Genomic DNA, 12,778 nt, shown 5'->3' with positions numbered 1-12,778 from the left:
AAATAAGTGGGAACTGAGTACAGTCAGGAAAAAGGGAAGAATCTGGCACAAGCCTGAAGGTGGAAAGGGCACAATTTAGGAGGCTGTAACTTTGTTAGAAGCAACTTATTTGTTGTACCCTTCAAGGGGTCAGTTTCTTCAGGACAGAATTATATGTTGTGGTTGTGTGATATACTTTGTAGACGAAATGGTGAGTACTGGGGAAGGTATGGATGAAGGGGGTTAAATGAATTCATTCACAAGTTCAAAGGGAAAATCTCTGCATGATAGGTTATTAAAAAAAAAAAAAAAAAAAAAAAAAAACAGGTTTAAGCCTTCCGGAACCAGAATTACAGAATACCATCCATTTTACCCTACCACTTCCATAAAAAACTAGCATACCTGAGATTACATACTATAGTGTAACGGTTGGCAACCTTTTTGGCTGTGAGAGCCATAAACGCATGCAGAAGGAGGAAGATGGAGGTGGAAGGTGCTGGAATATGGGGCGGGGGCTGAAGGGCCCCCTGGGGCACATCCTGGGGCTTTGCCCAGACTGGCTGGTCGGAAGGTGGAGCCAGATATGGTTCGAGAGCCATACGTTGCGGACCCCTGCTATAGTGGGTATTCTCAGCTTTTCAGTTCTCATACTTTTGGAGCTTTCAGTAAACTTCCTGACTTCCTTATTTAATAAGAAAGGAAATAAGTCCTATATAAGAAATAAAATAATTTTTTAAAATTCTTACCTTCTGCCTTAGAAATACTATGTATTAGTTCCAAAGAAGAAGACTGGTAACGGCTAGGCAATGGAGGTTAAGTGACTTGCCCAGAGTCCCACAGCTAAGAAGTGTCTGAGGCCAGATTTGAACCCAGGACATCCCATCTCTAGGCCTGCTTTGGATCTGATAAAGGGCAGGTTTGAAAATCACGATTCAGGGAAGTAGAGCCTTGTGAGCATGTTTAATAAGAAGGTAATTTGCTTCTACAAGGGTACCTCAAAATTTTTTAAATTTCATTAGCTGGTAATCAATTCATATTTTCTGGTTGTTGTAGAGATCAATTTTCTTTCATCATCTTTCATTCAGTAATTGTCCCAAAAATATTTTCTAGATTGATATAAAAGTTTCATATACAAACTTCATTAATTTGGTGTGAGCAGGAATTATAACTTCAACTGATTCTTTCAAATGTTCCCTTCCCTTTCTCACTCTGTTCCCTTTTCCTTCCTTCTTCTCCTCATCCTCCACCTCCTCACCATTCTCTCTATATTCCACAGACTTCTACTAACACAATTACCTCTGGAATATTTCAATATGATAATATAATTATTTACTAAATATTTCCCATACTCTTGACAAATTTCTCATAACTATGGTGGATACATAAAGCCAAGACTAGGAACCCCAGAACTAGCCAATACTAGAAGTTTAGAATAAAGAATAGGAAAAAGGATGGAATGAAAATAACATTTCTTACAAATTGTTTTGACAAAATGGAAGGATAAATAAGGTGGAATTAGGTATCATGTTCTTATATGAGCTAGAAAAGGAAAGAGTAAGCAACAGTGAAAGAATATTTCAATTTTAAAAAGTAGCTTTTAATACAAACAAGATAAGGCAAGGATGTTCCCCTTTCCAAATTATTATTTGACAAAATTCTACAAATTCTAGCTTAAGTAATAAATTAAAGACATGAACACTGAGAAAGAGGAGACAAAGCCATCCTCATTACAGAACATGATGATGTATGTATGTACTAAAAGACCCAAGAAAACCACAGAAGAAATTGAGCAATTAGTAGTTGTAACAAAGAAAAAGAATACAAAATAAATCCACAAAAATCATCACCATTTCTATTTAGTACTATCAAAAACTATGAAGAAAATCACTCATAAAGGAAATACACAAGTTCATGTTAAATCATTCTCTTCTCTTCTACTCTATAAATGGAAACACTCATTTTATGTGGTGCTTGTTAAGTTCAGAATTAAAAACTTCATTCATTTCTGTAGAGAAGCATCCTACACTTCCAAATCACTACTAATGTAAAGAGAAAGGCAAATTTAAACAATTCTGAAGAGAACTAAAACAGAATAGTATCATGAAAATCTAAGGAAAAGAGAATATTGAGAAAGGATGACTAATGGTGTCAAAAATACAGAAAGATCAAGAAAATTGTGTATAAGAAAACTGAATTTATCTAATAAAGAGATAATGAGACCTTAGAAACAGCAAGTTCAGTTGGAAGGTGGAAAAAGAAACCAGATTATAAGAGATTGAAAAATGAATAAGAGTGAGAAGCAATAGTATGGTCAATGAATTAGACAACTTTTTCTCTGGTTTAAGATATGAAAGGTAAGAGAAACAATGGACATAGCATGAGAAGATGGTGGGATTAAGAAAGGCTTTTAAGGATGTGTGAGATCTGCATGTGCTAGTATGTAGTAGGGAACTGAACTAGTACATAAGGGCAATCATTTTGCATAAACATACATATCTCCCTCATTAAAATGTATATTCCTGGGGGCAGCTGGATAGCTCATTGGATTGAGAGCCAGGCCTAGAGACAGGAGGTCCTAGGTTCAAATTTGGGCTCAGACATTTCCCAGCTGTGTGACCCTGGGCAAGTCACTTAACCCCCATTGCCTAGCCCTTACCACTCTTCTGCCTTGGAGCCAATACACAGTACTGACTCCAGGATGGAAGGTAAGTGTTTTTAAAAAAAAATGTATATTCCTTAAAGACAAGGACTCTTTCATTATGTCTTTGTATCCTCAGCACATTACCATAGTACCTGGCACATAACAGGTACTTAATGAACATTTGTTATTGATGGATCCAATGAGTGGTATGCTGAAGATAGGAAAATGTTATGGGTAAAATTAGATGGATCAGAAATAGGTAAAGAAAAGAAATACCTCATTCTCTAAGACTATACCAAAGAGGAAAGAAGGGGGGGGGGTGGAGGGAAAAAAGGGATAAACCTGAGGTAATTTTAAGCATGGAATCAGAAAGAAAAGATGTAATAGATGTCCTCAATTTTTTTCAGTTAAGTACAAACTAAAGTCATCCACTTAAAGACAGGGAATAAAGGGCTTGAGAAGAGGTTTGGAACAGTCCCTATGGGGAGTGTAATAGTGAATCAATGAAAAATAAATGATGGACAAACAGCTATGAGGGCCCTATTGGAATTGGATAATATGATATGATGTAGCTTTTCAGGCTGCATGACTTACTCCAGCAGTTTTCAGAAGCACAATAGTAAAAGCAGAGATGACAGATGGTACGAGAAATCGAGAAATAGATCCCAGAAAGAATTAATTACCAGTAAGACAATAATGTATGAGATTCAAGGATTGGAGATAGCCTATACTTGCTTTAGTTTGCTAAAGAACTTTGAAATTTTGAAGAAAAATGAGACTAGAGTAGCAGGAATGGCTTGGGAAGGGAAGGAATGGAGTGACTAGAAATTGCAATGAGGATAGCAAGTCTGTCTTGGATGGATGAGGGATGAAGCAAAGAGAGAGCTGGAAGGCCAGGTTACTTATGGTTAGATATATGAATTTCAGAGTTCTGGATTATGGAAGTGGAAAACTTGTAAGTAATAGCAAGAACAAAGGAATGGCCATCCCTGTTTGTGGCTCAAGTGGAGTGAAAAAATGCAGACCACAGAAATTGAGGAGACTGATAAACTAGGAAGCAATGGTATTTGAGAGAACATCAACATATAAAGGCAGCATAAAATAGTGGGTAGAGTGGTGCTAATGAGTTGATACGAGTCAGAAAGGAATGGCCAAGCCCTTCCTCTCATACCGACCAGCTCTATAACCTTGGCAAATTGCTTAACCTTTCATATTACAAGTAACTCTCGAGACTATAAATTACAGAGAAGATGCTAATCTGCATTGGTAGAAGAAGTCCATCAAAGGGAGCTTCCCCAACACTAAATGATATCATTGATCCATTCCAAAAAGAAAAATTAACATTTAAGTTTAAGTCTACAAATATAAAGGCAGTATTGGGTGTAATGAAGAAGGGAGTGAGTGACTCAGGTACCAAACTTCTTCAAAAGGAGGAACAACTAGAAAGTTGCCATGCCTTGACAGGATGATATGAAAGTTTCAAGTGAAATTCAAAGGAGAGGTCGCTAAGTGAAGGTGTTATGGGAGATCCTGGAAGTAGCAGTGAATAGCAGCATGTTAATATTTGGCAAATGCCTTGTAACCTTCATGCCCTATAAAAATGGGAACAATATTATTATTTTTAAGAGTATTATTATGGGAAGTGCTTGTAACCTTCATGTCCTACAAAAATGGGAACTATAATATTAAGATTTTTTAAAGTTCATTATTATGGGAAATACTTTGTAACCTTAGGGCCCTCCAAAAATAGGAACCATGTTATTATTTTTTAAGATTTTTAAAAAGATTATTATGGGAAGTGTTTTGTAACCTTTGGACTCTCAAAATAGGATTTTCTAAGATTTCTTTTTTTGCCTTCACCATCTCCCCTTCATGCTAACTCTGTCTCCTGAAATGGTTATGCCTATTGACTGAATCATTGTTTTCTTAGTCACCTAAGATCGAAATTTCAGTCTTCTTCTCCTCTCTCCCTCCCCTTCATATATACTCCATTGCCAAGTCCTAGAAATTTGAAACATGTCACATCATTCTTTCAATGTCCAAAATTTCCTAAGTCTGGATATTCATTACCTCCCACCTGAACTACAGCAATAACCCCCTAATTGGGGGTGGAGTGGGGGGGGGGGGGCGGCGCTATTGATCTACCAGAGTCCAGTCAAAGAATCATAGTTTCTTCTTAAGAGCTGAAGGGAATCATGATTGTAATCTAATCCAACCCCATCATTTTACAAATAAGGAACTTGAAGCACAAAGAGGAGGTTAAGTGAATGGAAGAGGTAGGAATGGACTTTTGCTCTTCTGACTCCTAATCCCATTTTCTTTCCACTCTATTACCTTTCTAGCCTACATATCTGCCAGATTCATATTTCTAAAGCAAAAGTAATCAAATCACTTATGTCCCTACTCAAAAACTTTCAAGGACTCCCTCTTCTGAATATGTCCTAATTCTAAAGTGCTCAGTCTGATACTTCATATTCTTTCTAATATAGTCTCAATTCACAGTCCAGAAGAAAGTACTGCATTTGGAATTAGAGGACCTGGATTCAAATCCTGATTTACAACTACAAAATGTGGGAGCACTTAACTTCTCTGAGACTTTTACCTCACATGTAAAATAAAGAAGTTGGTCTGAACAGGTTCTGGGCTTCCCTCCAGACCATTATAATTCTATGATTCCTATCCCAAACTTCCTTACACTACAGATAAACTATGAGCTTTACTCTGTATACACAGACACCTCTGCATGAGATATTTCCTCCACCTCCATGCCCTTTCCCCAATTCCACCAGTCAAAATTTATCCCACTATTTCAAGTCTATGTTACTCATAACCTACTCCAACAATGCTTCTCAGATGTCCAGTTGGACAAGACAGAAGTGTCTTCTAAAAACCCCCTGCTTTTTATACCAACTGCTGTCATTTCCTCTCCTTTAGAAGTCTTGCCTTGAGAGGGATTACAGATGTACTGTGATGACTTGACAAGTGTATGTTAAAAAACTCTGAAGAGAGATCCTTCAGAAGTCATATACTGTATACTCAGACTTAGATTGATATTTGCTTCTCATTTTAAGCAAGAGGGTTTAGAGAAAAGTTCTTTTAAAATGTTCAGTTCATTCCACATCACACTGAATTCTAGTGCAATAGAATGTTGACAAATTACATTGCAGTGTTGTTTAGTCATTTAGTCACTGACTTTGTATAACCCCATTGGGTTTCTTTTGCCAAAGATAATAGAAGTGTATGCCATTTCCTTCATCAGTTTATTTTACAGATGAGGAAACTGATCCTACAATATAGCATATGTAAAACAAAAATTAATGAGTTGCTTTTATGAGGATATATTGAAAATAAACATTAAATTTTTTAATTTGAAACCTTTCAGTGTTAAAGTGATACATTTTACATATAAAAGAACAATATCTTCTAAATGATTCATCCTATCTTATTTTTTTTTAATGGCCAAACTTACGCCTCATTTACAGGTACAAAGATGTAATCTTTATTAAAGATGTTTATATGTCGAGTCCATGTTCGTACTCTTTTATGTCTTCTTTGCGCCAATCTGCAAATATGAAAAGTTAGACATTTTGGTATCCATAATCAATCAATCAACAAGCATTGGTTAAATACTTACAATGTGGCAAGAATTTTCCCTTTACAGTTCTAAAAGATCTCTAGGTTACTAGTTTTTAATCTGAAAATAGCACTTGGTACATCCCACTGTTAAATAAGCTAAGGAACAAGATGTATGTTCCCAATCTATAAGTGTAGATAATGTCTCTAAGATATTTATCTTTATACTTCACAAAAATCTCCTACTTTATTACCATCCAGCTTAATTCCAATACATTGTTTTCTATAAAGCAATCATTTTAGCAAAATCTCTTGGATTAGTAATTTCTTTTTTAATTTATTTCAGTCAAATAAGCAAAATGCAGCAATTTTAGATTACCATTTAAAAAGTTCATAATTTATACCACTAAAACAAATTGCTAAATTACTACTACAACCTAATTGTCAAAGCAGGTATTATGATTTTATAATGGCAGTATATTAAATGGCATTGTGAATTAGAGATCTGGTCACTTCATATTGCATACTCCCCACACATAAATTCGCTAAACTAAAAAATTTATATTTGTTGTTCCAAAGGTACACACTGTTAGATAAGTTGTGAATGAATCCCATCATTCTGGAGAACAATTTGGAACAATACCCAAAAAGCTATTAAACTGTACATACCCTTTAACTCAGAAATACTATTAGTAGGCCTATATCCCAAAGAGAGCAAAGAAAGAAGAAAGGGCCTCGTATGCATAAAAATATTTATATCAGCTCTTCTTGTGGTGTCTAAATGGATGCTCATCAATCAGGAGATGGCTAAACAAATTATGGTATATTCATGTGACAGAGTACTATTATGCTATAAAAAATGATGAAGGGGATGATTTCAGAGAAATCTAGGAAGACTTGCATAAATTGATGCAAAGTAAAGTTAGCAGAACCAACAGAATAATTTATACAGTAATAGCAACATTGTAAAGATAATAAACTCTGAAATATTTAGTAACGCAGATCAATCCAATGGTCAACCTCAATTCCAAAGGATTGGTGATGAAATATGTTATTCAGCTCCAGATAGAAAATTGATGGACTCAAAGTATAGACTGAATCACATTTCCTTCTATTTCTTTTTTTAACTTTTTTTCTTGAAACATGGCTAATGTTGTAATTTGTTTTGTATGTCTATATATATTTGTAATGAGTTTTATTTCTCTTGCCTTCTCAGTAGGTAGGAGAGGAAGAAGGAGGAGGGAGAGAATCTGAGAACTGAAAATAAAACAAAATTGAATTTAAAAATAATAAAGGTGCATGAGAAAATAAACACTATGGTGCTTATTGTTATCTATATTGTTATAACTATTTAATAAATAACATAAATTATTAGCAAAATATGTGAGAATTTCCAAAACACTGCATTGGTAATTTAGAGTAGAGTAGCAATTTGGGACAGAAATAGAAAAAGAGGAAGAGTACTAGTAGTAAAAATGAAAATCCCAGTAGGAGTTTTGAAAGACTACTAAAGTAACAGTGAAAATACATGATCAGAGTTACTAGAATGAAAGAAGTGAGGTGAAAAGAAATTGAATATGTCATCTGTATAATGAGAGGATTCTATGAGGTATTTCAGAGAAGACAGAAGGACACATGCCCACTGGACTGGGTTAAAAACTGTGAAATTATGGAAGCAATAGAAACTTGATATTTATCAAAAGACTAAGTTTTAAGATCTAAACATATGTTCTTGGTCATAAGAGGTACTAGACCAGAGAATGTAGATAGATCAGTGCAAAATCATCATTCCTATTGGAAAACAATTTCAGAGTATCTGCCATATTGATGGTAGATCAATAGCATCATCTCTTTTAAATAAAAGATAATAGTACATGCTTTGAGACTCTGAAAATTAGAAGCATAGTAACAATTATAGACAAAACAGTGACAGTTTCTTCCTGCAAAGACAAAGATCAACAAACAAAAAATTTTTGGTGATAATACTATGACTAATGCTAGAGATTAGATAAATTACACTTAAGGTGACTAAAAAGGAACTGACAAAGAGTCCTAGTCTTCCAGGAAGATTATTTTCAATTTTTGTTTTATTTTAATAAGAACTATAAAGTTCCTGTGCTTTTGTTTGCTGGATCTCAAAGAAGCTTAAAGTATATCAGATGTGAAATGCAGGTGCTTTCATAGGATTTTTTTTTTACTGCTTGCCATTAAGAGTAAAAATAATAGGGCAGCTGGGTAGCTCAGTGGATTGAGAGCCAGGCCTAGAGACAGGAGGTCCTAGGTTCAAATCCAGCCTCAGACACTTCCCAGCTGTGTGACCCTGGGCAAGTCACTTGACCCCCATTGCCTACCCTTACCAATCTTCCACCTATAAGACAATACACAGAAGTTAAGGGTTTAAAATTTAAAAAAAAGAGTAAAAATAATAATACTGATATACAGTAAAAATAATAAGATGATGCTTTCTTATTTAGCTTAATGAAATTCAATATATAAAACACAAAAGGATCTAACTTTAAAGGACTAATTTTGTAAAGTGTTATAAAATGTGAAATATTAACAAAGGGAGAAAAGCTATCTATACAAAGACTTTCATATTAGTATCACATTTAAAAACTGAAAACAATTTAGTGTCCAACAGCAGGGGAATGGATCAATAAATTACAGTACTTTAATACAATGATACTTTAAAACATTCACATTTGGTTTTTTTTTTAGCACTGTTTAAAAGAAAAAGACTGTATCATTCATTACTTTTGGAGGAATATTTTATTGCAATGCTTTTTGTGTCCCAAGTTAGACTTTTTAAAAAGCAAACTGATCCCTGCAAACATAATTACTAAAGGGAGAAGTTACTGATACTGCAAGAACCATCCTTTATTTTAAGATTACTATTTTATAATAACAACAAATTGTCAATTTTCAGATGCATAACAAACAAGAAGATGCTCAGAAGATATTTCCCTGGGCACTATTTTTTTGTTTGTTTCCTTTTCTAGAAGTATGCTCTTCTCAGCTATTCTCCAGCTGCTGGGACCAAAGGATTGTTCAAATTTTCTAGCAATCTCAGTAGCTTAACTGTGTTCTTCTCCCAACCAATAATACATAAATAAATGCATTGAATGCTTGTATGTAAAAAAAAGACACAAAGCAATATTAGTTCAGTATGTAAGGTTGTTTTTTGATGTCAGAAAGTTTTGTGCTTTGGATAAATCATCCTTTTAAAAAGTTTTTTAAATTGTAAGATATATGCAAGTATGTAAAATTTGAAATTTTCAGGTTAGAAAAATAAGTTGGAAAAAATAACTTGAAAAAAAGATGTGATATATATAAATATGTAATATCTATAACTTTTAGGTTACAAAAATAACTTGAAAAATCTACATGGAATAATGCAAAAACAAAAAAATAGAATCAGAAAAATGTATTATACAGTATGATCACATAAATAAGGTAAAAATATAAATAAGAATGAATAGAAAAATAATTCTAATGATGGCTTAAAGGGAATGACTGAAAAATGATACCTTAAGAATCTAAAATAATTTAAATTTAATGACATGCTAAGCAAATTTTGTTGGATATATTTATATTCAATATTAATCTTTTAACAAAATATTTTAAAATACACATTCATATGTAGGCAGGCAATATTAACTCAGGGTTCAAAATGATATAACTAAGAAAAAGCAAAACAAAACATAATACTTCAAAAAGTCAACTTACGAAAGGTTTGGATTTTCTTCCATTGAGTTATTTTCTTTTCTAGTCAAGCATTTGTAAAAGAAGCTGCTAAAAATGTGGCTTCGTTCAACAAGATCATCTGATGCTTTCTCCAATATAAGATATCTATGAAAGTAACCAAAAGAAATCATTTGTGACTCAGAAGTTTTGCCCTTAACTCAGTCACCCACAAAACATTTCATAACATATACTGAAAATCTAAGTTTTAGAGTTGATGAAATTAAATCCATCATTTCAAAAATATAATAGTTTGATTCTTATTTATTCAATATGAACATTAGTGGTATCAGCCTTCAATCATGCTCAATTTAATAATAAATAGTTTAATATCATCTATTTCTTCCAAATAGAGCCAAAATAGAATCACTCAAAAAAGCCTGGAACAAATTATAAAATTCTAATTAAACCTAATTAAACCAAAACATTTTCTTCAGTCCACAGAACTAACATGTTTGGGGTTTTTTTTGTCATTTCATCTTTTTTTCCATTTCAACCATCTGGTAACACACTAAAGGACTATTTAAGTCATTAAAAACCAGGGAATTTATTTAGCACATTCATTCACTGTTTTCAGCAGTGAAATAAGTTAAATTCAGAATGAGTAACTCAGACAGAATAGTAAATTCAAAACTAAACTGAAAACTAACCAGTCTCCTTTTTAAGTCTTCCCATAAAAGATCATATTTTAAAAAGAACTTTTAACCTTTCCCCACCCTAAAATCTAAGAAGGACTATCACAAATCTGTGACCACTGATAATGTCTAGAATAATAGTGTCATTGGATATAAGTGAAAACAGCGCTATTCCTACTAAAAGGAAAAGGCAGCAAAGCTTATAAAAAACTATCTGAAAGTATAGTATTTACTGATCATGAAGCTATTAAGTTGTTTTGAAGAGACTGTATTTGAGGAGCTCCATTGAAGAGATAAAAATTTTCTCCACAGTATCCTTTTTACATTTCATAAAGGTATTTTTATCATTTACTTCCCAAGCCAAGTATTAGTTTTGTTTTTTACTGTAGACTGGCCTGTCAGCTATAATTATCACATCTACATGTATTTCTCTCTACTTTCCTTCTGAAAAAAAAAGAAGGAAAATCATGTTTTAACTCTCAATTATAATATTTTAATACTGCAACGATCTGTGATTATTGGGGAAGGAACTCCTTAACAAAGATCATAATCTCTTTAAGATTTAATAAATGGACTTAGAGAACTGATATAACTAAAGAATTGATCATCTTAAGCTAACTTGTTGATGATGAGCTTCTCTATAGTCATCAGATGACAGATAAGTCAGCCTAACAATCTCATAAACACCAAAAGTCTCTCCAGCTTGGGGGAACATGCCACAGCATGCATTTTACCAGCAAAAACTTCAAGAACTTGGGGTTCCCAATCCACAAAGAAAGTATACATTGGGGCTTTATTAGAAGTTTTTTCTTATTATAGAAGGAAATAATACTTGCAAAAAGCTTTATGATCATTACTTTATCTGACCTTTACAACAACTATATGAGACAAGTTACAAACAGCTTTCAGGCTGACAAAAATCTTTACTGGCATAATCTCAATTTGATCTTCACAACAACCCTGTGAAATAAGTATTGCTATCCACAAATGAGGAAACAAACTGAGAACAAAAGAAGTATATGTGACTTAACTAATCACAAAGCTAGTGTCAGAGGTGAGGCACAGCTGAAATCTTGCTACTTCTAGTCTTTCCCTTACAATATTGTCTTCTCTTGGTCAAATAGTTTATAGTGCATTCACATTTACTGCTTAATGTATTTAATAAAATTGTGAACATCACCTTCACTAAAGATCTGCTCTGCTGTTTTTTCATTACTATTTCAATAGAATGGAGTACAGAAAGCATGTCAGGTGCCAGTGGACCAGCCTAGCTAAGTTCAGAGCTATTTTCAACAGGTAGACACAGGGAGTTGGATATTTTGATCAAAGCAACTCTAAAAAAATCTAACTGATTTCCTAAGCTTTATAAAGAGGCTATAATCTGTGTCAAAAGGGTGGTTTCTCTCTGTAAGAAATTATCATTGGGATGAAAACAGAACATTTAAAAACTTACAAAACTGATGTAAAGAAAAAAATATAAACAATGACTATAACAAGGCAAATAGAAACAACAACTACTATGAAACATTCAACAATTAATGTTGTAAAATTATGAAGTAAAAACTTGACCCCAAAGAAGAGATATCAGAATATGCCTCCCCCAATTCCTTTGCAGAGGTAGAGGGGAAGGTGTCCAGATGTGTGGAACACTGCATATAATATCATATTTTTTACAATATATTAATGGGTTTGAGTGATGTTTTATCTTCCTTCTTTTTCTTTTTTCTCTTTTTTTTGCCTCTCCCCCCCCCCCCCCCGCCCAGGGCGAGGGGTCTGTTATAAAAGATGATGCTCTAGAAGGACCACAGAAGGTAATCTAGATAACATAAAAACAAACAAAAATCCTGCAAAATCTATTTTTTTGAAAGAGCACCCAAACTAACAAAAAACAGATCCTTGAAGTACTGAGGTATTAAAGTATGATCGATCATCTCTTTAACATAAAAGAAAACAAGAGAACAGGTAACAAGAATAAAGTGGAAGAAATTAAACTAGAACTTAATAAGTAAATATAGTTTCTCAATTTCAAATGCACAGGCAAAACTCTGATGATGACACAACAAATTCAAAGGGTAACATCTAAATTATAGCCTTAGTAAAGGAAGAAAATTACAGATAAACCTCATTCCATTTAAAACGAAAATTAGGATTAGATCTACATCACCATATAGGATACAAAGATATACTAGATTAGTGACCTTTTAGAGAC

General features: G+C 33.5%; 1 protein-coding gene across 1 annotated transcript in view; it reads right to left on the bottom strand.

The window, feature by feature from the left end:
- Positions 1–12,778, bottom strand: part of SENP7 (SUMO specific peptidase 7) — a 161,802-nt gene that overhangs the window by 23,498 nt on the left and 125,526 nt on the right. Inside the window, exons 17-18 of the mRNA XM_044670123.1 lie at positions 9,920–10,042; positions 6,090–6,182 (exon numbers count right to left, since the gene is read on the bottom strand). Of these exons, the coding sequence (XP_044526058.1) occupies positions 6,090–6,182; positions 9,920–10,042 (216 nt within the window). The remainder of the gene's footprint in view (positions 1–6,089; positions 6,183–9,919; positions 10,043–12,778) is intronic.

Source organism: Gracilinanus agilis, chromosome 3 (assembly GCF_016433145.1).
Source record: "Gracilinanus agilis isolate LMUSP501 chromosome 3, AgileGrace, whole genome shotgun sequence".
NCBI lineage: Eukaryota > Metazoa > Chordata > Mammalia > Didelphimorphia > Didelphidae > Gracilinanus > Gracilinanus agilis.
The sequence above is the reverse complement of the archived record's forward strand: the minus strand, read 5'-3'. Positions and strand labels throughout refer to the sequence as shown.